Source organism: Kogia breviceps, chromosome 4 (genome assembly GCF_026419965.1).
Source record: "Kogia breviceps isolate mKogBre1 chromosome 4, mKogBre1 haplotype 1, whole genome shotgun sequence".
In the NCBI taxonomy this organism is placed as follows: domain Eukaryota; kingdom Metazoa; phylum Chordata; class Mammalia; order Artiodactyla; family Physeteridae; genus Kogia; species Kogia breviceps.
In genome coordinates, this window is record NC_081313.1 from 63,756,488 (window position 1) to 63,783,304 (window position 26,817).

Genomic DNA, 26,817 nt, shown 5'->3' on the forward strand with positions numbered 1-26,817 from the left:
CTGCAGTGATGAACTACTAATACAGTTCAGAGACGGGTGGTGTAGGGGAGTGAGAGTGGAGGAATGACTCCAATTCTGTGGCTCCAGTGGGCAATATCTAAGCCCTGGGACTTTGTAGAAAAACGTAGGGAATCAGGTGGTGCTGCCTGATTCTGCATTCCTATCATTCATGCATCAATAAGTAGCTAACCAGACCAGGGGGTTCTCTTCTCACTTCCTCAAAGATGCCCTCTGTCCAGGGAGGTTCATCATTCACATATACTCCGTGGTTTCTCCTAATTTTCAGTTATTTGCATGTGCTAAGTAGCAAATTCTTATTCTATTTCAGTCTCATGGTCTCTGTATTGTTCAGGGAAAGCTCAGCACTTTTTAGGTTTTGATAGATCTAAGGACATAAAAGAAAACCTGTCATTTTTCTGAGTTGTTTAAAACTATAGATGTTGGCTTTGAGGTTAGGCCATGGACACTGTTAAAAAAAGATAAACCATAGGCTTCTACACAGCAAATGTCTTTTAAACTTTTTATTGACATACCGCACAGAGAAGTGCACAAATCCTAAACGTATACCTTGATGGATTTTTAACAAAGTGAACAAACACTGCACAGGGAATCTAGAAGTCGAAATTTATTGATATTTTCTTCTTAAATCTTTTTAGATTGCAGCCCGGGAGCTCAATATCTATTGCCATTTAGATCACAACTTTATGACAGCAAGCATACCTACTCACCGGCTGTTTGTTCACGTACGCCGCCTTGTGGCCAAGGGATATAAGGTCAGCTTTGGCTTCAACTTGTGGGAAAAGGGGATTGGTGTCTCTTCCAGAGAGGGAAATGTTTTCTAAGATGGTAGGCTATAACTGGTTTTGGAATTCGGTATTTTGGAGAAATTAAAATTTGTCATAATTATTGGCAGTATAGCTCCATGAGTTTTTATCATATTAGATATTTAGGGTAAAAAGTTTTTCAACTCTGTGATGGAGTGTTTCTTCGTGATTTATTCACACTTGAAAGGTCCTTGTGGTACTTATTACTTAAACCCTACCTCTGGACATTGTGGACTAATTCGTTTATTTTAAATGCTTCAGAATTAACCTTTCAAAATTTAGAATTAATGTTTTGTTAACAAATTTTCCATCATATTTGATATTCAGTATTTTTTACTCTTGTTGAAGGTGGGAGTTGTGAAACAAACTGAAACAGCTGCATTAAAAGCCATTGGGGACAACAAAAGTTCACTCTTTTCCCGGAAATTAACTGCTCTTTATACAAAATCTACACTTATTGGAGAAGATATCCTTTTCGAATAGGAATTGTTTTTCTTAAATGTTACAAGGGCTTTGTTTTAAATGGCATTTTTAAAAACTGTTCTTTGATTTGATACCTTTTTGATGAGATGAGGCAGTATTGGTAACCTTGACCTGTGATTAGTGAGATACTGAAGAGAGAAGAGTTGATATTGGCTGGAAAGAAGCATTTTTCAAATGCCATAGTAAAAAGAGGGTTCATTGTATTTTAAGAGCAAGAAAAAAGAGAGCCTGATAAAAGATGATAGCAAGTTAGCAACTGATGTGAAATTGCATCTTTCCTAGACCTTTGTGTGCAGTGGTTAGGTGCTTAGGGCTTACAAGCTCCTGTAGATCTTCCTAAGATGAGACCTAAAAAATAACTAATTTACTTCAAAATGTGAAAAGAAAACTACCAAGTTAACACACAGTTAACTGCTTATGAAACATAATAGTAGGTCATCTTCATTAATTGTTAGCATCATAAGAATTTTATTACTTTTAAAAATGGATTGTAAGCTTTCTCACTTGCAAGAACCCTCAGTATATATAATGATTGCCCCCCAGTTTATGGTCATTGATAAATTCAATGAGTTACTTGAAGCAAAATGATTTTAACAGCGAAGTCATAAAATTCTGTCAATTATTTAAAAACCAAATAATTATATATCAAATATGATAAGGAAGCATTTTGTTTACTGTGGAATGGGGTCAGGTCTCAGAATAAAAGAATGTAGGGATAAGGTCTTAAATGATACTGTGTGAAGGTATTTCTGTTATGGTTTATTACAGATGTGCCTATTTAGAGGCCTGCTTAGCTTCTACCCAAATTCTGAAGGCTGTTTTATTCCATTAATACCATGAATACAGAACGGTTATCACTCAGAGTGGACCCCAGACCATTAATAGCTCTGTGTTGTTCTAAGCTGATCAGGCTGTAAGAACTCGGTAATTTTATTGTTTCTTTTGCCCGAACTTGAGTCTCTTTTTCAAAGCCTGCTTCTAAAACAGCACCCCTCCGTGCTTCTCTTTTGCTGCTGCTGTAGCTCTTATCTGCTGATGCCCAAAGTGGATGTTCCCAGACTGACTTTGTCCAAAATCATCTTTCATCCCTGAGAATTTATGTAATGGACTTACTGCACACACACACACGTACACACATGCACATGTATGTATGTTTCTGTTTTCTTTTTTGGTTTTCTTTTCTCATATCTTTAAAAAATTCTCTTGCCATGTCTGAGAGCTGTTAGGTACTTTAACGGAGGAAAGTAATTTACACTATTTTAGTGTATCCATGCTTTGACTTGTGGCATTAAACATCATGAGATTTTTAAGGATTCAAGGCTCAGCATTATCCAAGTAAAGCAGAGAGTTAAAAATTGGCACTTCCACAGGATCTGAGGCATATCATAGGCCCTTTGGAAGTGAGAGGGTAATAGTTGTTGTTCTTATGAATCTTATATCTTAGGGAAGGTAAGGCATGTAACTATGATCAGAATAAATCAGAAGAATAAATGCTGTATGGAAGAGTTTTGCATAAAGCAAAAATGCCCAGGAAAATGAACCATTATTTTAAGGGAGAAAAGCTAATGGGAATGTATCATTTGTTTTTCTTTAATAATTATTACATGTAAATCCTTTAGTCAAGCTGGATGATGCTGTTAATGTTGATGAGATAATGACTGATACTTCTACCAGCTATCTTCTGTGTATCTATGAAAATAAGGAAAATGTTAAAGACAAAAAAAAGGGGAACGTTTTCATTGGACTTGTGGTAAGTACTTTGTAGGTGAAGAATGAATGATAGGGACTTCCCCGGTGGTGCAGTGGTTAAAGAATCTGCCTGCCAGTGCAGGGGACACAGGTTCAAGCCCTGGTTCGCGAAGATCCCACATGCTGTGGAGCAACTAAGCCCATGCGCCACAACTACTGAGCCTGCACTCTAGAGCCTGCGAGCCACAACTACTGGGCCTGTGCACCTAAAGCCCATGCTCCTTAACAAGAGAAGCCACCGCAATGAGAAGCCTTCGCACCACAACGAAGAGTAGCCCCCACTCACGGCAACTAGAGAAAGCCCGTGAGCAGCAACGAAGACCCAGTGCAACCATAAATAAATAAATAAATAAATAAATAAATAAATAAATAAATAAAAGAACGAATGATAGATGTTCAAGGAATCTTTAAATATGAGTAATCATGTATGGTTTATAATGAGGCTATCTGATGGGTTGTGTCCTCAAGTAATTGTACTAGAAAAACATTTTCCTCCTAATTTTATATGTTAAATTACTGGTTATAATTTTCTCAGGTGGCTACTTGGCATTCTATGCTATGGAGGCATCCAGATAGTTTCTGTCCATGGGCTCTAGCAGTTTAGGGTTGAAGATGGACCCAGCGACAGGCATGCATGTGGACAGTGTACAGATAGCAGAATAAAAGTCAACACATGCATGGATAACAAAGGGTTTTACAAATTTCCTCTGGGGATTTGAAGTTAAACACAAATGATTATGGGATTGTCATATCTAGTTTAGAGGAAAGTTCAACAGTTAAAGGGAAATGATAGCTGGCTAGTACAAAACTCTCTTTTTAATAAGCATTAGGAATATTTATAACCAGTCTTCCAGGTAAGTATAATTTGTGAATCATAGTTTTATTGATCTTGCCTTCTGCCAATTTGTGAGCAGATTTGCCCATTTATAGACTTACTTGGACTCTGCTTAAAATCTTCGGTTTAAGGGCCCTTCGGAACTATTAGATTCCTTTGTTCTGTTAAGCCCAAGTAGGACCCTTTGCCTAAGTAATAACTCATTCTCTTTGTTTTTTACAAACTTCTGCAACCAGCTACAATATCAACAAAAATTCTTACAACCTAAATGTCTCCAAAGTACCTTTTAATACCTCATTCTGACTGCATAACTTTGTGCTAACTTGACATTTGCTTAATCAGTAAGCCTTTCTCTCTGGGAGTTTGCATTACTGTTGGATGGCTCTAAATGATTTTTTTACCCTTGAGAAGCACTTTTTATCTAGCTGCAGGCAGTTGAACCTACCTACAAATAGTAAGGTTACTTGCTTTTAAGCTTTATCAGATGTAATGTGCTATTTTATATTTACTTGGAACTCAATCTAAGGAGCAGAGCTGATAGTATACAACTCCTACTTTGTGCAGTTTAGAAATATGCTCTGGCCTACTGCCAAAGTTAACCGTATTGTATGAACTGGCATGCAAAAAATAAAATGAGAAATGATAGTTTGCATCTCAGGCATTTTCTTGGGACCCATTCTTTACCTCACCAACCACTTTTGGGCTGATGACATCCAGAGGTCTGGTCTGGGCTGCACCTCTCTTCTGAGCTTCAGGCTCTTGCTTCCAACTCTTCATTGGACAAGGCACTCAAATTCAGTGTGGCTGAAGTGGATCTCGTCTTCCTTTACCCTATTCTTGCTGGGTTTTTCCCTGTTGTGATGAGTGTCACATTTTCCCCAGTCACTACCTAGGAGTCATCCTTTGGATACTGGTAGTTAGTCTGAAATCAAAGGCTTTTGTGTTGTAGTGCCACTGCCATCAGGCCTGCTACCTTCAGGCTGGGCAATGCACAGCTTTATACAGACTGACTATGGGTTTATCAATGTTACATATCACACAGAGTAGTAGATGTTGCAGGTTTTACGATATAGACCATCTTTCTGATTTAAAACTCAGAGCGGAATTTATCTGTCTGATAAATTTATTACTTGAACTTCTGTTAATAGCTTTTGTAAAAATTTCGTTATAGATTGGGAGATAAACATATATGTGTATGCTAATGTACTTATAGTCCAGCTATCTGGCCACTAGAGAAGGCCTCTGGGCTAGAATTAAGGAACTTCCTCGAGCCAGAAATGAGTGATTTAAAAAAAAATTATAAAATAATTGAGGAAAAAAAATGCATAAAACAGAAATTTACAGTGTAATATGAGACAACCACCCAGGTTAGGAAATACAGCACTGCTCACAGAAGGGCCCCTTCCCTCTAGAGGTAACCATAATCCAGACTTTAAGGTAATAATTCCCTTGCTTTTAGATACAGTTTTTACTACCTTAAAACGTATATAAATGTAAATATGTTGTATGTATCCTTTTGGGTCTTGCTTCTTTGTTCACCATTTTGTACATGGGATTTATCAGATATTGCATGTGTTACCTTAGTAGTGTTTTTTTGTTGTCATTGCTACACTGTATTTCATTTTAAAGTTTTTTTCATTCTTGTGGATTCTTTCCAGTTTTTACTTGTAAAAAGGATACACTATCAACCTTTTTGCACATGCCTTATACATGTGCCTGAGTTTCTCAAGAGTATATAGGTAGGGTATGAATTGCTGAGTTATAAGATGTGGATGTTTTCAGCCTTCTTAGAAAATACCAGGCAGTTTTCTGGAGAGGCTGTGTCAGTTGACTTTCCACTAGCCGTCCACGAGTGTAGGGACTGGTTATTTTTCCTCCTGTTAGCTCATGCAGTCTGTAACTGGCCACATGCCTTTCGTAATTGTCAGTAGTGAGTAAGAGTATGGCTTGTGGAGTCAGACTATGTGAATCTTGCCTCCACCACTTTATCGCCCCTCGACCTTGAGTAAATTACTTAATCTTTTTCTTCTCTTCCAAACTATGATCTTTTCCAGGTTATCTTGGCTATTATTGGCTTGGGGTGATGGAGATGGCTTTTAGTTATCATAGTTATTTCCCTGGATAGACTATGTACATAGTGTTTATTCAGAGTTTGTTATATTTGATTTTTTTTTGCAAAAATTATACTTTATTTTTCTGCAACATCTTTATTGGAGTATAATTGCTCTACAATGGTGCGTTAGCTTCTGCTGTGTAACAGAGTGAATCAGCCATATGTATACACATATCCCCATATCCCCTCCCTCTTGTGTCTCCCTCCCACCCTCCCTATCCCACCTCTCTAGGTGAACACAAAGCACTGAGCTGATCTCCCAGTGCTATGCGGCTGCTTTCCACTAGCTATTTTACATTTGGTAGTGTATATATGTCCATGCCACTCTCTCACCTTGTCCCAGCCCACTCCTCCCTCTCCCCATGTCCTCAAGTACACTCTCCACGTCTATGTCTTTATTCCAGTCCTGCCCCTAGGTTCTTCAGAATCTTTTTCTTTTTAGATTCCATATATATGTGTTAGCATACAGTGTTTATTTTTCTTTTTCTGACTTACTTTACTCTGTATGACAGACTGTAGGTCCATCCACCTCACTACAAATAACTCAATTTTGTTTCTTTTTATGGCTGAGTAATATTCCATTGTATATATGTGCCACATCTTCTTTATCCATTCATCTATCGATGGACACTTAGGTTGCTTCCATGTCCTGGCTATTGTAAATAGTGCTGCAATGAACACTGTGGTACATGACTTTTTGAATTATAGTTTTCTCAGGGTATATGCCCAGTAGTGGTATTGCTAGGTCGTATGGTAGTTCAATTTTTAGCTGTTTAAGGAAGCTCCATACTGTTCTCCATAGTGGCTGTATCAATTTACATTCCCACCAACAGTGAAAGAGGGTTCCCTTTTCTCCACACCCTCTCCAGCATTTATTGTTTGTAGACTTTTTGATGGAGGCCCTTCTGACCAGTGTGAGGTGATACCTCATTGTAGTTTTGATTTGCATTTCTCTAATGATTAATGATGTTGAGCATCCTTTCATATGTTTGTTGGCAATCTGTGTATCTTTGGAGAAATGTCTATTTAGGTCTTCTGCCCATTTTTGGATTGGGTGGTTTGCTTTTTTGATATTGAGCTGCATGAGCTGCTTGTATATTTTGGAGATTAATCCTTCGTCCGTTGCTTCATTTGCAAATATTTTCTCCCATTCTGGGAGTTGTCTTTTCGTCTTGTTTATGGTTTCCTTTGCTGTGCAAAAGCTTTGAAGTTTCATTAGGTCCCATTTGTTTATTTTTGTTTTTATTTCCCTTTCTCTAGGAGGTGGGTCAAAAAGGCTCTTGCTGTGATTTATGTCATAGAGTGTTCTGCTTATGTTTTCCTCTAAGAGTTTTATAGTGTCTGGCCTTACATTTAGGCCTTTAATCCATTTTGAGTTTATTTTTGTGTATGGTGTTAGAGAGTGTTCTAATTTCATTCTTTTACATGTAGCTGTGCAGTTTTCCCAGCACCACTTATTGAAGAGACTGTCTTTTCTCCATTGTATATTCTTGCCTCCTTTATCAAAAATAAGGTGACCATATGTGTGTGGGTTTATCTTTGGGCTTTCTGTCTTGTTCCATTGATCTATATTTCTGTTTTTGTGCTAGTACCATACTGTCTTGATTACTGTAGCTTTGTAGTGTAGTCTGAAGTCAAGGAGCCTGATTCCTCCAGCTCCATTTTTCTTACTCAAGATTGCTTTGGCTGTTTGGGGTCATTTTTGTTCTAGTTCTATGAAAAATGCCCTGGTAGTTTGATAGGGATTGCACTGAATCTGTAGGTTGCTTTTGGTAGTATAGTCATTTTCACAATGTTGATTGTTCCAATCCAAGAACATGGTATATATCTCCATCTGTTTGTATCATCTTTAATATCTTTCATCAGTGTCTTATAGTTTTCTGCATACAGGTTTTTTGTCTCCTTAGATAGGTTTTTGTTTGTTTGTTTTAATGTTTATTCCTAGGTATTTTTTGTTGTTGTTGTTGCAGTGGTAAATGGGAGTCTTTCCTTAATTTCTCTTTCAGAGAATGTGTGTTTCCTTCTATTGTGTTTCAGGTTTTTCATCATTAGTGTATAAGAATGCCAGAGATTTTGTATCCTGCTACTCTACCAGATTCATTGATTAGCTCTAGCAGTTTTCTGGTAGCATCTTTGGGATTCTCTATGTATAGTATCATGTCATCTGAAAACAGTGACAGTTTTACCTCTTTTCCAGTTGGATTCCTTTTTTTGTTTTTCGTCTTGGATTGCTGTGGCTAAAACTTCCAAAACTGTGTTGAATAAGAGTGGTGAGAGTGGGCAACCTTGTCTTGTTCCTGATCTTAGAGGAAATCGTTTCAGTTTTTCACCATTGAGAACGATGTTGGCTGTGGGTTTGTCATATATGGCCTTTATTATGTTGGGGTAAGTTCCCTCTTTGCCTACTTTCTGCAGGGTTTTTATCATAAGTGAGTGTTGAATTTTGTCGAAAGCTTTTTCTGCATCTGTTGAGATGATCATATGGTTTTTTTCCTTCAGTTTGATAATATCGTTTATCACATTGATTGATTTGTGTATATTGAAGAATTCTTGCATTCCTAGGATAAACCCCACTTGATCCGGGTGTATGATCCTTTTAATGTGCTGTTGGATTCTGTTTGCTAGTACTTTGTTGAGGATTTTTACATCTATCTTCATCAGTGATAGATGGCCTGTAGTTTTCTTCTTTTGTGACATCTTTGTCTGGCTTTGGTATCATGGTGATGGTGGCCTTGTAGAATGAGTTTGGGAGTGTTCCTCCCTCTGCTTTATTTTGGAAGAGTTTCAGAATGATAGGTGTTAGCTCTTCTCTAAATGTTTGATATAATTCGCCTGTGAAGGCATCTGGTCCTGGGCTTTTGTTTGTTGGAAGATTTTTAATCATAGTTTCAATTTCAGTGCTTGTGATTTGTCTGTTTATATTTTCTATTTCTTCCTGGTTCAGTCTTGGAAGGTTGTGCTTTTCTAAGAATTTGTCCATTTCTTCCAGGTTGTCCATTTTATTGCCATATAGTTACTTGTAGTAATCTGTCATGATCCTTTGTATTTCTGCGGTGTCAGTTGTTACTTCTTTTTCATTTCTAAGTCTGTTGATTTGAGTCTTCTCCCTTTTTTTCTTGATGAGTGTGGCTAATGGTTTATCAATTTTGTTTATCTTCTCAAAGAACCAGCTTTTAGTTTTATTGATCTTTGCTATCATTTCCTTCATTTCTTTTTCATTTATTTCTGATCTGATCTTTATGATTTCTCTCCTTCTGCTAACTTTGGGTTTTTTTTTTTTTGTTGTTCTTTATCTAATTGCTTTAGGTGTAAGGTTAGGTTTTTTATTTGAGATTTTTCTTGTTTCTTGAGGTAGGATTGTATTGCTGTAAACTTCCCTCTGAGAAATGCTTTTGCTGCATCCCATACATTTTGGGTTGTTGTGTTTTCATTGTCATTTGTTTCTAGGTATTTTTTGATTTCCCCTTTGATTTCTTGAGCGATCTCTTGGTTATTTAGTAGCATATATTTTAGCCTCCATGTGTTTGTAATTTTTACAGTTTTTTTCCTGTAATTGATATTTAGTTTTATAGCGTTGTGGTCAGAAAAGATACTTGATACAATTTCAGTTGTCTTAAATTTACTAAGTCTTGATTTGTGACCCAAGATATTATCTATCCTGGAGAATGTTCTATGAGCACTTGAGAAAAATGTGTATTCTGTTGTTTTTGGATGGAATGTCCTATAAATATCATTTAAATCCATCTTGTTTAATGTGTCATTAAAGTTTGTGTTTCCTTATGTATTTTCATTTTGGATGATCTGTCCATTGTTGAAAGTGGGTTGTTAAACTCCTGTACTATGATTGTGTTACTGTTGATTTCCCCTTTTATGACCATTAGCATATACGGCACCTTATGTATTGAGGTGCTCCTATGTTGGGTGCATAAATATTTACAATTGTTATATCTTTTTCTTGGATTGATCCATTGATCATTATGTAGTGTCCTTCTTTGTCTCTTGTAATAGTCTTTATTTTAAAGTCTATTATGTTTGATATGAGAATTGCTACTGCAGCTATTTTTTGATTTCCATTTGCATGGAATATCTTTTTCCATCCCCTCACTTTCAGTCTGTAAATGTCCCTAGGTCTGAAGTGGGTCTCCTGTAGACAGCATATGTACAGGTCTTGTTTTTGTATCCGTTCAACCAGTCTGTGTCTTTTGGTTGGAGCGTTTAATCCACTTACATTTAAGGTACTTATCGATATGTATGTTCCTATTACCATTTACTTAATTGTTTTGGGTTTGTTATTGTAGGTCTTTTCCATCTCTTGTCTTTCCTGCCTAGAGAAGTTCCTTTAGCATTTGTTGTAAAGCGGGTTTGGTAATGCTGAATTCTCTTAGCTTTTGCTTGTCTGTAAAGGTTTTAATTTCTCTGTTGAACCTAAGTGAGATCACTGCTGGGTAGAGTAATCTTTTTCCTTTTCATCAGTTTAAATATATCCTGCCACTCCCTTCTGGCTTGCAGAGTTTCTGCTGTGAGATCAGCTGTTAACCTTATGGGGATTCCCTTGTATGTTATTTGTTGTTTTTCCCTTGCTGCTTTTAATATGTTTTCTTTGTATTTAATTTTTGACAGTTTGATTAATATATGTCTTGGAGTGTTTCTCTTTGGTTTTTTCCTGTATGGGACTCTCTGTGCTTCCTGGACTTAATTGACTATTTCCTTTCTCATATTAAGGAAGTTTTCAACTATAATCTCTTCAAATATTTTCTCAGTCCCTTTCTTTTTCTCTTCTTCTTCTCAGACCCCTATAATTTGAATGTTGGTGTGTTTAATGTTGTCCCAGAGGTCTCTGAGACTGTCCTCAGTTCTTTTCATTCTTTTTTCTTTATTCTGCTCTGTGGTAGTTACTTCCACTATTTTGTCTTCCAGGTCACTTATCTGTTCTTCTGCCTGAGTTATTCTGCTATTGATTCCTTCTAGAGAATTTTAAATTTCATTTATTGTGTTGTTCATCATTGTTTGTTAGCTCTTTAGTTCTTCTAGGTCCTTGTTAAACGTTTCTTGTATTTTCCTCATTCTATTTCCAAGATTTTGGATCATCTTTACTATCGTTAGTCTGAATTCTTTTTCCAGTAGACTCTGTATTTCCTCTTCATTTGTTTGGTCTGGTGGGTTTTAACCTTGCTCCTTCATCTGCTATGTATTTCTCTGTCTTTTCATTTTGTTTAACTTACTGTGTTTGGGGTGTCCTTTTCCCAGGCTGCGGGTTCGTAGTTCCCATTGTTTTTGGTGTCTGCCCCCAGTAGGTAAGGTTGGTTGAGTGGATTGTGTAGGCTTCCTGGTGGAGGGGACTGGTGCCTGTGTTCTGGTGGGCAGGACCGCATCCGGTGGTGTGTTTTGGGGTGTCTGTGAACTTAGTATGAGTTTAGGCAGCCTCTCTGCTAATGGGTGGTGTTGTGTTCCTGTCTTGCTAGTTGTTTGGCATGGGGTGCCCAGCATTGGAACTTGCTGTTTGTTGAGTGGAGCTGGGTCTTAGCATTGAGATAGTGATCTCTGGGAGAGCTCTCACTGACTGATATTACATGGTGCTAGGAGGTCTCTGGTGGACCAATGTCCTGAATTTGGCTTTCCCACTTCAGAGGCTCAGGCCTGACATCCTGCCGGAGCACCAAGACCCTGTCAGCCACACGGCTGGAGAAGGCAGGCTGTGAGTTGGATGTCAGTCACTGCCCTGTTGTAGCTCTGTCTCAACTGTCTCCAAAAGTCACTGAGATACATTGGGTTATTCCACCATTCCTCAGAACTTGCACATGCAAGTCTGGGATTTGTAGAAGTCCTCCTGATATTCTTCATTGAAATACCTTGCATTCATGGTAGTGAGTGATATGCTAATAGTGTTAGTTCTCTTCAGTTCAGAGACTGGGACAGTCTGAGCCTTCATGTGGCCAAGTCAGGAGCAGCTGGCCAGCAGTCCCAAAGTGATAACATGTCAGATTCCAAGAAGGCTTTTGCAACTAGAGAAAGTCTGCGCACAGCAATGGAGACCCAATGCAGCCAAAAAAAAATATTTTTAATTAAAAAAAACAAAAGAATGTGACTCCAGTAAACAAATTAACATGCCAGAAAGAAAAGCTGTGTAGTGGATGCTGTGGTGAGCCACCCAGACCTCGCCTTCCGGACAGACATTCCCATCCCCCCTATATTTTTTATTTATTAATTTTATATAATGAAATGGTACCTTATTCCTACTCTGGTGGCCAGATTTCTAGAAACATATCACTTCTTACTCTCAGTAATGGCAACCACCATTTGTACAGTACTTTATAGCTTAGAAGGTGTTCATTTGTTTTCTGATTTGACCCTTACTATAACTCTATGAGGGAAGTAGACTGGTTTATCCCCAGTTACAGAGGAAGACCCTGAGGCCCAGGAGAGTTTGGTGACTTGTCACAGTCACTCAGTCTGGTGCGTTAGATCCAGGACTTAGTTGGACTCAGGGTGTCTCTCTAAAATCCCATCTAGCATAGTTAAGATTGGTGAGTCTAACTTCTTGTTTAAGAGTCTTGGAGGGCTACCCTGGTGGCACAGTGGTTGAGAATCCGCCTGCCGATGCAGGGGACACGGGTTCGTGCCCTGGTCCGGGAAGATCCCACATGTCGCGGAGTGGCTGGGCCCGTGAGCCATGGCCGCTGAGCCTGCGCGTCTGGAGCCTCTGCTCCGCAATGGGAGAGGCCACAACAGTGAGAGGCCCGCATACCACACACACACAAAACAAACAAACAAACAAACAAACAAAAAGAGTCTTGGAAAGCAGACAGGTTTTCAAACATTTTAGAAATGCAAATACATACTTGTGAGTGTCGTCTTTACTATTTCCACATTTATTAATGCTGTGTCATAGTTATAATGGGGAAAATATATATATTTCTCTGCCATTATATTTTTGTTTTTAGGGAGTGCAGCCCGCCACAGGTGAGGTTGTGTTCGACAGTTTCCAGGACTCTGCTTCCCGTTCAGAGCTAGAAACTCGGATATTGTGCCTGCAGCCAGTCGAGCTTCTGCTTCCATCAGACTTGTCAGAGCAAACAGAGATGCTCATCCACAAGACCACAGCTGTTAGGTGAGTTGGCACATTGCTGGAAAGTCATGTTGCTTCTGAAACTTAGATCTGCTTCCCAAACTGATAATAATGTTGTTAAAAATGATTTTTCTTTGTAAAAATATTTCATCAGTAGTAGTGGAAATTCTGAAAAAGAAAACCAAAATGACCCTTAATATCCCCATAATGAACGCTTTTAGAAGTTGTTCTTTTTAAAGGGGGTTATGATATTTAATGAAATTATTTGATAATTAATGGGTTTATGATATTATTAAATGATATTATTTGGTAATTAATCTTCAGTTTCTGCAGATAACCATTTCTTAGAAAGTTTATATAATTTTGGAAATGCCTTATTTGTGCTGCAAGTTTCAATTTGTGGCTGAGTCCACTAGTTAAATTTACTAGATCTGTGGTCACTCCTCTTATTTATGAGGCAGTGTGCTAGGCACCATGGCGTATGGAGGGAGAAAATGTGCTTGTGATATGTGTCTGGCAGAGTTTATAATCCATTGGGAGAGGCAGATGTATAGAGACCTAACTGGATTCCCAAAACATGATGTATTGCATGAGAGACATGAAGGTGCCTAGCTGAGAAGATTCTGTACTGTTACCCAACGAATTTGGTGGGAGAAGAGACTTAAAAGGTGGTCTGGGGCTCGGGTGAAGAGGACTTTATATATTGAGGAATTTGGACTTTAGACTAGGCTGGAGAGCCGACGAAGATTTATGTTTAATAGGTTGACAAATGAATTGGAAAATCAAACTAATCGATTCAGTGAAGTTCTGTATGTTTCTTTGTTCTTCGAGTTGAATGTTCCTTTTTCATCTGACTTGAAATTCTTTCAAAGTAGCTTTCAAAACATGTTTTTCTGATTGTGACACTAATCTATGTTCATTTAGGAAAAGTTAAGAGTTAAAAAAAACCCATTAAAATAACAAGCTATTAAGTCAGATAACTACTGTTAAACATCTTGGTGTATTATTTTTGTGTTTATGTATCATCATTTTTTGTTTATAAACTTTGATTCATGTTGCAAAATCAGTTTTGTAGGGCTTCCCTGGTGGTACAGTGGTTGAGAGTCCGCCTGCCAATGCAGGGGACACGGGTTCATGCCCTGGTTCGGGAAGATCCCACATGCCGCTGAGCGGCTGGGCCTGTGAGCCATGGCCGCTGAGCCTGTGCATCCGGAGCCTGTGCTCTGCATTGGGAGAGGCCACAACAGTGGGAGGCCTGTGTACCACAAAAAAAAAAAAAAAAAAAAAAAATCAGTTTTGTATTCTGTTTTTTTTTTAATTCCCCATGTATTTTTTTACTTTATTATGGAAAATTTCAAATGTATAAAAAATTATACTGAATAGTTTAGTGAACCCCGTGAATCCATCAACCAGCTTCAATATTTCTCAACCAGCCAATCTCATTTCATCTATAACTCTACTCTCTCCCTCCCTGGATTATTTATCTGAAGCAAATTCTAAAGAACATCACTGTATCTGCCAATATTTCAGTGAGTATTTATGAAGACAAGATAACTACATAATATTCAGTCATATAAGTAGATCATACAGTAATTTATTCCCCTTTTGTTAGATTGTATTCATTTATTTCAGTATTACAAATATTGCTATGATGAATATCCATGCATAGAAATATTTGTATGCATTTCTGATTATTTCCTTAAGCTAAATTCCTAAAAGTGGAATTAATTGGTTAGAGAGTACAAACGTTTAGAAAACTCTTGATTGCTTGCTAGAATTGGTAATATTAATTTATATTTCTACGACTATAGTATAGGCAGGTTGTTTGAGCCCTTGCTAGTATGGGAAGTGATCATTGAAATAATTTCTGCCAGTTGGATAGATGAAAAATTCTTGATGAATTTCCCTTATTTTGTTCTTAATCCTTTTCTGACAGTGTTCAAACTTGGATAATTAAAAGTCAGACAAGTAGACTGATAAGGGATGCTGCCTTTGGAGGGCTAAAAAAGTTAATAAAATCTCTAAAGATTTTAAAGATAGTCTTCTAAAACTATATTTCCCATATTTTATATCTTTGATTTTGTTAATTTTCCTTTGTACCTGAGTGTATATTTGATTAAGTTAGGTGTAATTGAGATTAAAGTTGATCAGTTGAATCAACACTCTCATTTTTCTGATTTCTACTTATTTTGTTTTAGCTTTTATTTATTTTCACAATTTATGATTTATTTTTAGTAGAATACTATGATTCAAACCAGTACTACTGAACAACAGCTAGAAATGAAGACCACATTAAGATTTTGAAACAGCACATCGTTTAGAAATCTATCACACAAGGTATAATGCCCAACAGACAAATGTATAAATTAATTTAGACGAGTAGAAATTCTTCAGTTGGCATAGATTATCCCATTTTGGTGGCAAACACTGTTTTAACTAGACAAAATATTTGAGACTATATTATCATATCTCATACTATGATTATTATTCATTCTCTCAGAATATTAGATATATTCAATTCTAGCTACAGTATAATCACAGCATTCTAACTAGAAAGTCTTCTTTTTTTTTTTTAACATCTTTATTGGAGTATAATTGCTTTACATTGTTGTGTTAGTTTCTGCTGTATAACAAAGTGAGTCAGCTATATATATATACATATATCCCCATATCTCCTCCCTCTTGTGTCTCCCTGCCACCCTGCCTATCCCACCCCTCTAGATGGTCACAAAGCACTTATTTTTATAAAACAATAAAGGCAAATTTCAATAAAACATTAAAACATTCCACAAAGACATTGCCAAAATGGAATTTTTTGGCTGGCAGGCAGCATCACCTGGGAATATTCCTAAATGTTTACTCATCAAATGAGATTCAAAAGCCATGTGGCATACCAAAGATAGTTTGGGTGTCATATGTGGGTATTACCAAATTTGATGACTGTCTTTGTCTTGTTTTGTATTTTTCTGGTTAGCATTGGGAGTATGTAATTTTTCCTGTTTTTACTAAGCACATGTGATTTTTTATTTTATTCACATAATGGACTAAACAGTCAACAATTAATCCACATTTCTGTGTAGTCTAAAGCTGATCTACATCTAGGTATAAAATGGAGCAGTAGAGATTCAAAAGTCAAACGGTCAAGCAGTGTGGCCTTGTGACATAGGGTTTGGGTTTGAAAATTGGCTTTCCTCTTAGTGACTTTGGTTGGATTACTCAGTTGTGTTGTCCTTCAGTTTCCTTTTCTGTAAAATAGAGTAAGTAAGAGTGTTTACCTCATAGGATTGCTGTGAGGATTAAATAAGTTAAAATAAAGGCAAAGTGCTTGCAATAGCATCTAGCATAGAAAGCTCTCTATAGATGGAAGCTGTTCTTTCTGTTATTCCCATCAGCCATTATCTCTTTGAATACTGCCTCTCCCCTCTGCTCCACTGGACCTCCTACTAGAAGTATGTTGGACCTTCATATTCTACTCTCTGTACATGGCCCTTTATGGTGTCATCTCCCATCCACAGCTATGATTTTCATATGGTTTTTGGCCCTTGGGGATTACCGTTTTTAATTTTTTTGACTCTCTTGAAAAAACATTTTTGCTTATATATTAATTCGCTATTTCTCTGTATTTTTAGTGTCCTGCCTGGACCAATTAAGTCCTCGATACTTAATGGTAGCATTCCATTATTTTTATGCTTAGACATATCGCTCCTTATTCTGAAAACACTTACATAATTAGTTATATATTTTTTTAGTTGATTTATTATTTAAAAAAATTTTTACATTCAACTTCTAATTCACTTTTTATTTTGCTTTTTGCTTTACTGTGTGAAGTGTGGTCCTACCTTAATTTATCCCTAAATGCTAATGGGACCACTTTAACATCCATAAAATTTAGCCTTTATCAACCTGAGATACAATTCCTAGCCTTATTTTTTTAAAAAAAGAAAAAAGTTAGCAACGGGGATTGGGAATGCTTTTAATTAGGGTATGAAGAGCTTGCCAAAACTCTGTTCCATATTTGCTACCAGTAAATAACATAGCATTGAATTTTCAAGGAGAAAGGTTTGTTTTGTGTTTCTGGTGGTATCTTCTTCTTTGTTTTAAATAGTGATGGGTAGGTTCTTGAGTCTCAGATTTAGAATTCCTTTTTTTTCTTCCACTATAAACCTGAAGTTAAAACCAGCAGTTTTTGTCACTTAGTGGTTGATATTTTATTAATACTGAAGACATAATAAAGCTTTGTGAGAAAAGGCAGAATGCCTTGGAATTACAGAATATCCATTTTAAGAACGTATTAGGTTTTTTGTTTTGTTTTGTATTTTTTAACTTTGACCACAAGAGGTCTCCAAAGCATTTCATATACCATGGATAACAATTTAAAGACTATGAAAAGCTTCATTTTTATTTTTATATGTCTAGGTCCAGAATTAATTTGTATTGTATGATAATTTAGAATGAATAACTATTAGTCAAAGATAGTACTAAGCTAAAGTTATTCTTTCTCAATAATGATAAACTCAATTTTTCTTCAGTGTATTATCTTTTATAGATAATTTATGTAAAATTTTATAGATCATTTATGTAAAGTGTGTTTATAGATTTCAGTTTGGTTCTTAGGAAATTAGTCTTACTATATTAATTGTTATCTTTTCCATTTGTTGTAAGAATGTATACATTCTTACGTTCTCTCTATAGAGAGAAACAAAGGGAAAGTAATGATTTTAAGCACTGTATTAACTGCAGTTAAGATCACTTTAGCTTAGAGATGTTATACGTTTATAAAACTGGTCAAGAGGAAAGGTGTAGAAAACAATAAGCAAATATTAATTAATATTTACTAGTTCTCAAAGAAACTGATTTTTGAGGCAAGTCATATGAGCAGAGCAGATGATGGTCAACTTTGAGTACAGAGAGGGAGAGCTTTCTGGGCCCTGACATAACCAAAAAAGGCCTGTTGGAGGAGGTTGGCTGGCATGGGGGCATTTGCAGGACAGGGGGCTTTGAACTGGTAGTGGGGAGGGAGGACGGCATGTTGTGTGTGTGGAAATGACATGAACTCTGGGGTCCACAGGCTAGAAATATTAGAGGAGGTGTGAAGACAGTGGGGAGACTTTTCTGATTGGAGGAGAACTTTCATGTTGAGAGTTGGGGGAAGAGAGAGTCAAGGATCTTAAAATCCAGCAAGGGGGTGTGGACTCCTAATGGAAGGCAGTCGGGTCTCTGGGCAAAGAATGGCATGATAGAAGAGGGCTAGTGTGAGTGTTGAGATAAAATAAATAAATAAACAGTTCCCATAAAAGAAAAAAGTGTACAGAGAAAAGGATAAGATCAAAGAGTTTGGAGAATGTCAGTAATTGGGAGTCGGAGGAAAAAGGATAGAAAGAAACATAAAGGGAGTGGATAAAGAGCCAGGTAGAGAACCAGGACAAGGTAGGGTTATGTAGTTGTAGTCCATCTGTTGCAAATGATATGGTCAGTGGTGTGTGTTCATTTTTTACAATAATAACTCTTAAAATTTTCTGAAGCTGCATGACATTTAGAAAATTATACTTGGCTAAAAACTAACAGTGACCATTTGATAACCATTTATCAGTCTGGTGAGAAAGGAAGTCTAGGTTCCCCCCTTGGCCTTTGCTAGCATGGGTGGAGTTGGACCACATTTTTTTTCTGTGGTGTTTGGCTGGAGTAGAGTGGTTATTGTCTAAGAGTTTTCTGTTTGCTTGGCTGCACCTTTCCTGGGTGTTTGGGGAGAGCAGGATTGTTGGAGCTTTTTTGCCTGCTCCTGTGGGCCTTTCCCGATTGTCAGATTCTTCATCTCCAAGGCTGGGATATATGTGGCAAAAGTAAACTCAGGGGACTCACCTCTGTGTCACTCCTCAGGTCTTGAGTTCCCTGCTGCTCTGCTTTCTATCCGCCTTTCAGAGTGTCTTCTATTTGTTTTATGTATAATGTCCAGGGAGTACTCAGCAGGAGAAAGAGGGAAAAGTATGTTTACTCCTCTTTCCCAGAGCAGAAGTGCTTCTAATCAAGATCTTATTTTAGAAATTGCTCTGAGTATGAATGAACTTTGCTTCCTTGATATTACTTTAATTTAATTAAAATAAAATTTAAAAAGCACTTGGATTATGTTGATAATCCAATGTGCAAATCTTTACTATAGTTTTGTATGTGGAGTGAGTCTGACTCAGGGAAAAAGAAAACTCCGTTTTCAAAATTTTTATAATTGAAAAAATTGAAAATTTGTTTTGCTATCACCTAAAATTTAAGCATGTTGGTTTTTTTTTTTTTTTTTTTTTTTTTTTTTGCGGTACACGGGCCTCTCACTGTTGTGGCCTCTCCCGCTGCGGAGCACAGGCTCCGGACGCGCAGGCTCAGCGGCCATGGCTCACGGGCCCAGCCACTCCGCGGCATGTGGGATCTTCCCGGACCAGGGCACGAACCCGCATGCCCTGCATCGGCAGGCGGACTCTCAACCACGGCGCCACCAGGGAAGCCCTAGCATGTTAGAATATTTTTAAAAGCACAACCAATGGGGAAAGTCCTTCTTCCATTCTTTGGTGAATTAACAATCTGAGCAGACAAAAAGTAACCATAGTGAAGTTTTACCAGTCCTCCATCAGAGTGCTGCCACGAGGATTAAGTCATATTAGCTTTTTATAAAGTTTCTCCTTTATTGCTTATTACCAAAAAAAAAAAAGATTAAGTGTTTAAGTTAAAATTTGAAAGGAATTGAAGGAAACTCAAAACCAAGTGAATTCAGAGAACCTGGAAAAGGGCATAAATCAGGTGTAGAGTCTTAGGTCAAAAGAGGAGTGGCCGTGGAACAGGGAAGGTTGGGAGTGGGTGACTCTGGGCACTGACCACCACTGGTGGAGCCGAGTCACACTTGGTGTACTTACTTGATAGAATTTCAAGCAGTTCACAAATATTTTTTACTTTCATAGTTAAATATTTATTTAAGGTATATTAAAAATGTATAATTAGTGAATCAAACCTGTGATTTCATAAATTTTTACGGCATAGGAAGATTCTTAAGTTGGTATTTGTTTTGAAAAAACAGTGGGTTTGTTTAACAAAAACTACTGAGTTGTAGTAGTGGTGTACTTACAGATGTGGGAACATTCTTGAAGGTGGAGGGGGAATGATGAGGTAGGGGAAACATGCTGGAGCATGCTGGAGCACACTTTAGGGGCAGTGTATGTCATGTTTATCTGCTTCTTGTCATTTAGGTTCTGTATGAGTGTTAGAGCTAAATCCAGTATAAATGGGACCATTGCTTGAATGAAAAAAAATCCAAGCCAGAGTTTAAGAGAAATGCAGGTGATGTATTTGAGGTCCAGGAAGGGCATTTAAGCTGCCTGGAGTTGGGCTGATCTCCATTTTTTACAGCAGTTGACCTTTCTAATTGAGGTATTTTATTACACTTTAAAGTTTATTTTATTAATTTAGATAGCTGGCAGTAAATTCTGATTGATTATTCTTTTCTTATCACTAAGAAATATTTGTATTGATAGATGTTTGCAGTGGATTCTCACCTTTAGATCCATCCTCTGATTTGCACATTATTATTCATCCATCCATTCATTCATTCATTCTTAAAAATATTTATTGTGTGCCAAGCTTATTACTAGATGGAGAAGATACAAAAATGAGTAAGGTCCCTACCTTCCAGATTCTTACAGTCTACAGGACTGGTAGTCATGGAAACGAACAGTTATAACAAAAGTGCCAAATGTTATGGTCTTATAGAGTCACTGGTAGCATAAGAACATGAAGCTTTGTCTATGCAGTTAAGCGAGGCTTCCCAGAAGAGTATACCAGAATTGAGACTTGAGCATGACAGCCAGGCTGATGGGGGTTTGGGAGAGAGAGTGTGGCTTTCTCAGGGAAAAGAAACTAGTTCGGTTGGCTGCCCTGCCAGGGTGAGTGTAGCAGCCTAAGGCAGGACCAGATGTGGGGTTTGGAGAGAAAGATTGTATAAAGTGGAACTGAAAGAGAATCAAGGTTGGAACAGTGGAGAGAGAGCAATATTAAGGAGGGGTTGGATTAAAGGTCTCCTCAGAAAAAGACCGAGAAGGGATGGCTTGTGACAGAAACTGTGTCATAATAATCTTTTGTGTCCCCAGGACCTATTAGAGTAGCTTGAATATAGTAGGTACTTAATAAATGCTTGATGAGTGAATGACTAAACAAGTAACTTTTGGAATAAGGAGAATAATGAATATTTCCTGTTTGTTTTTCTTAGGAAAGATGAATTGGGTTTTATAAACTTGAAGGGATTGTTGTAGTAGCTGGAAATTCGTACAGGATATATGATGGTAAATGTGTATTTAAATGGTATGAGGATAGTCAACTCATTTTGGGAAGACCATATTAATTTCCTATCATTTGACAGCAAGGTTCCAACCTCATCTCTGGCACTTGAAACTTTTTCTACTGTGATGCTCATAGGAAATCTTTTTTTGTTTTTTTCTCTTTCTGTTCTGTTTTTCTTATTTTCTTTATTCCTTGTTTCTAGAGTAGAAGATAGAATGTAAAGTTGGCTCCTTTTTCATTCTGTTTCATTATGTTTATTATATAATAATTTCACTTCACTATTTAGAAAATTCAAAATTAGAATATTGATTGTGGTAGTAGATTAAGTAGCAGAAATAAATCTAATACACATAGGAAAATGTGTCTGAAGGCAAACATTTAAAGAGGAAGTCTTAATATATTAAAAATTTGTTTTATATTGATTTCCTTCTAAAAATTATATTAATTCCTTCTCTGGTAGAAATGCCATTGTATTTTCAGTAGTTTTCTTGGGGCAGATAGTTTTTACATCTCTAGCTAGGACTTTTAATGGGTAGCACTTTTTTAAAAATTTATTTATTTATTTATTTTTGGCTGCGTTGGGTCTTTGTTGCTGCATGCGGGCTTTCTCTAGTTGCAGCGAGTGGAGACTATTCTTCATGGCGGTGCATGGGCGTCTTATTGCGGTGGCTTCTCTTGTTGCTGAGCATGGGCTCTAGGCGCGTGGGCTTCAGTAGCTGTGGTTCTCAGGCTCTAGAGCGCAGGCTCAGTAGTTGTGGCACAGGGGCTTAGTTGCTCTGCGGCATGTGGGATCTTCCTGGACCACGGCTCGAACCTGTGTCCCTGCATTGGCAGGCAGATTCTTAACCACTGTGCCACCAGGGAAGCCCTTAATGGGTAGCACTTTTAACTCCTATATATGAAAATCCAGATTTTAAAACACAATAAATTAATAGATATTCTACAAGAGTGTTTGCTGTGTGGTTTATCTAAATAGTGAGCGTCTTTGTGCATTTTCATTGAGTGTAACTCCTCAGGAATATCTCTATTTTAAAAGAATAATGGGGTGTACATGTTATAGGTTTATTGATAGTAGTCGAATAGGAAAAAACAGAATTTGAGGAGTCTGGAGGAGTGATTACTACAGAGAACTCCCAAGGTGGGGCCAGTTCACTTGAACAGAAAGTTGGGAAGCAATCGTGTGAGATGTGCAGAATCGTTCTACTACTGTTACTTGATTTTTGTAAATCACCTGTTCGTTTGGGGCTGGAGATTTAATTTCATAAAGTTTCCTAATTAACTAAAACATTTTATTCTGAAGTTACATGATCACCAAGGTAATTAGTGGCAAAGCCCACTAGATCTCCAGTCCTATTTGATGTTGATAAGTCCGCCTCCTGCCATCATTAAGATGTAACCTAATAGCAATATGAAGTATAAAAATCTCGTTAATTGAACTCTTAAAAAAGGTAACCATCTGTCCTTAGGATCTCTTCAGTTATTTTTTCTTCCCTTTCCCTCTTCATAGTTCAAAGATTCATTTCACTTTCTTCCCTTCTAACAAAGCTTCCTTTCACTGTCTACCTTAAATCAAAACCTTGGTTCAAAGCGCACCCCGCCTCCCCACCAGGCTTACTTATGTCGGAGCCTTTGTGGTCGCAGACTTATCCATTAGTCTTTTCAATGACTCCTTCCTGTCAAACCTTTCTGCTGAAAGGAGATTTCTTTCTAATTTCCATTATTTTTGTTGATTACTCTAGAATTATTCCCTTACCTCTTATTTTCAGGCCAGGAAGTTCTTCTCCCTCCCATCCTCTTTTTGTGGATTCTTTTTAACCACTAACCCAAGTCTTCATCCCTAGAGCAATAAAAGTCTGTGAAGTCCTGGCTTGCCTTTTCCCTCTACCATTTTTCTTCCCTACCTCCCTTTTCCTCTTCCCTTCCTTACCCCTTCTCCCTTCACCTTTTTAAGGAAAATACCTGTCTAGTATTTGATTCAATATATAATTTGATTTAATATACATAATGCTGAGGTTGATGGCGTTTCTCCAGGCTTGTTTGGGAGCCCCTTCACGCAACAGCAGCTCAGAAAACTCTGACAAGTTCTTAGGACTCTTTCCCTCAGCACCATCATGAGCTCTTTCTCTTACTTTGTACCTTCAGCTCTGATCAACTCTCTTGGCCATGCTGAGCTGGGCTCTCCGTCTCATGGGAGTGGACATGGGCCCTGAACACACTGTACTAGATTGTGTACTAAATTGCCCCCAGCCCTAACAGGAAGGCTGGTGGAGAAAAGAATTCATGATGAGTGGATCTCTGTGTCTTCCCTGATGGCCATGTTGGACCATGACCACACCACAGGGTTAGTCCTTACCTGGTGGGGCCATTGAGATCAGGGGAGTGCTGAGTATCACATGACATCTTTAAGATGGTTTGTGTCCAGCCAGGGAGGCCTGCATCTGACCCACCCATCAAGGCAGTGCTTTTTGAGCTGTGGTCACAAATCATTAGCGGACTATGAAAACAATCTTATGGGTTGCAATTACCACTTAAAAAAAAGAAATACAATAGTGTAGAGTCAAAGATAGATGGGTGCATTGTATGTAATAAGCTAAGTATTGTTTTATGAAACTTTGTTCTGCCATTTGCTGTACATCCTAATCATGTATTTAACCCAAGAAAAAGTTGCTTCCAAGACAGATTGACTTCTGGTCATTCCTGTTAACAATAAATCAGGTAAGGTATACAAAACACATTAGCTAAATAATGTTTCCCTTTCCATTCAGCTTCACAAACAGTTATTGTACAGTTACCCTGGATCTTCTTAAGATTAGAAGATCCATGACCTTTGCCCATTAAAGGCTACCAGTCTACTTGGAAAGCCAGCACATATACAAATCGCTGCAGTACAAAGTAGATTATATAGTGTGTGTGATAGGAAAGCAAACTAAATATTAAGAGAGTACATGAGAGGGAGAGGATAATTCTGTGTAGAGCAACACTGTTCAGTAGAAATGTAATGTGAATCACATTTGTAATTTAAAATTTTTGGTAGCCACATTAAAAAGTAAAAAGAAATAGGTGCAATTAATCTGAATAATATACTTTATTTAATTCAGTATATCCAAAATATCATTTCAACATATAACTGTTACATCCCTCTTTATATATTAAATCTTTACATTCCTTTTTACAAAGTTTTCGAAATCTAATGTGTATTTTACACTTATAGCACACTTCAATTCCAACCAGCCCCATTTCAAGTGCTCAGTAGCTCCATGTGATTAGTAGCTGCTGTATTAGACAAATGCAGTTTTATGCAATGTAGGGAAGCATCATGCAAGAGAAGGCCTAGAAGGAGAGGCAACACTTAACTAGAGAGGTGTTGGGAAAATACATTGCACAACGAGAGAAAAGTTTAAACAAAGGTGAAATAAGAGTTTGTAGGGACTTCCCTGGGGGCGCAGTGGTTAAAAATCTGCCTGCCAATGCAGGGGACATGGGTTCGAAGATCTGGGAAGATCCCACATGCTGCGGGTCAACTAAACCCGTGCACCACAACTACTGAGCCTGTGCTCTAGGACCCGCGAGCCACAACTACTGAGCCCATGTGCTGCAACTACGGAAGTCCACGTGCTCTAGGGCCCGTGTGCTGCAACAAGAGAAGCCACTGCAGTGAGAAGCCCATGCACCGCAACGAAGAGTAGCCCCTGCTCACTGCAACTAGAAAAAGCCCACATGCAGCAATGAAGACCCAGTGCAGCCAAAAAAAAAGAGAAATTCTAAAGATTTTGTAAAAAACAGTGACGCTCTTACTATATACCAGGTATATTCAATGATGATTACTCATATTAACTCATGTAATCTTCACAACAAAAGTTTGAGGTAATTACTATTATTATATAGTAATTACTATGTAATTTATAAATTATAAATTTTTTATAATGAGGAAACAGGTCTAGTAGCATGTATGCATATATTCATGTATCTGTCTTTCTGTCTCCAAAGATTACCTTGTCCCAAACCCAGGACCTGTGAATATGTGAGGTTAAATGACAGAGAGGAAATAATGGAGCTCCTCAGCTGATTTTAAGTTCGGGAGAGTACCCTGGATTATCCAGGTGGGCTCCATAATCACAAGTCCTTTAAATGTGGAAGGGGGGTGGCAGAAGAGTCAGAGTGATGTGCTGTGAGTGTTTGACCCGCTCATTTTGGCTCAGAAGATGGAGGAAGAGGCTACAAGCCAAGAAACGTAGACTTGCCTCTAGAAACTGGAAAGGGCAAGGAGCCAGATTCTCTCCCAGAGCCTTCAGAAAGGGAACACAGCCCTGTCAATACCCTGATTTCAGCCCAGTGAGACCAGTGTTAGAATTCTGACCTGCAGAACTGTGAGATAATAAATGTGTGTTGTTCCAATAAGCCACTAAGTGACAGGTGTTTAATACTGTTGAGATATAATTTTTGCAAGTAGGAATGTAAAAACTAGTTTGCTTCTGACTAAAATATTGGGAGTTTGGAAGTACTTGATAAAATGATTACTGCCCTTTTTAAGTAATTCCTGGTTGCCAAGTCAGGCAGTCATTTATGTATCAGTAAGGATACTTTACAGTCTTTATGTAACTTTTAACTCTCAACCCCCGGATATCACAGAGTTTACTTGTGGGTGATTAAATTGAGCAAGACAAGAGATTGCCCACCCATAGAGAATAAAATCCTATTTCTTCTGCCTTCTGGAGAACAGTGGGAGCAGCCTGGCCTGCAGGTTGATTGTCATAGTCTACCTCTTTCCCACCTACTTATTGCTACAGAGAGACACAGAACTTAGCCTCTCAACACATTCTGTCATTTTTCTGGGGCTGCAGAAGAAAGGGCTTCCTTGGGTTAGTTCCAAGGCCCTGTGAGCATTAAAGTATTTTTGCCTGTAAAAGGAGAGAAGCCTCTCTCTCCCTCCTTGCTTGCTTGTTTCCTTTCACTTTATCTTTCCCTCTGTACTGACAATGCGAAGATTTTACTTAAAGGGTATGTGTTTTATTCAGTTTTGCCATTATCCTATATACTAAAATACTACCTTTGTCAAAATGCTGATATTTTACAATTCTCTGCAAATACATAGATAAAAAGCATTTTTTTAAAAAAGAACAATTCCAGAGTTAAATACTGGCTAAATGTTGGAAACAATAGTGGAATTCATTCGTCCCCCGGGGCCTCGGTGATGTGAAGTGTTTATAGGTGTCTTTTCTCTAACGGCAAAAGTGGAAAACTTAGGCTTTTCATGTGTGGTGCTGTCTTTGCCCCAGGAGCTTAGTGAGTGCAGCCTCATCTTCCAGAATTCTCTATGTGGCTTAGGGAATGTGTATGATTTTCCTGCATTCCTTCTCGGAGGCTCTAGGCCACGCTGATTGCTCCTGAGTAATGTCAGGTGCTTGTTGCCTACTAAACAATCCTTGTGTCTAAA

General features: G+C 37.8%; 1 protein-coding gene across 6 annotated transcripts in view; it reads left to right on the forward strand.

Annotated features, from left to right (window-relative positions):
* MSH3 (mutS homolog 3) overlaps positions 1-26,817 on the forward strand; it is a 183,014-nt gene that overhangs the window by 16,933 nt on the left and 139,264 nt on the right. For 5 of the 6 annotated variants that reach the window (XM_059060650.2, XM_059060649.2, XM_059060652.2 and 2 more), the window contains exons 5-8: positions 657-773; positions 1,173-1,290; positions 2,912-3,057; positions 12,946-13,112. In XM_059060650.2, coding sequence (XP_058916633.1) covers positions 657-773; positions 1,173-1,290; positions 2,912-3,057; positions 12,946-13,112 — 548 coding nt within the window. The remainder of the gene's footprint in view (positions 1-656; positions 774-1,172; positions 1,291-2,911; positions 3,058-12,945; positions 13,113-26,817) is intronic. The other variant, XM_067031233.1, reaches the window with a different exon arrangement.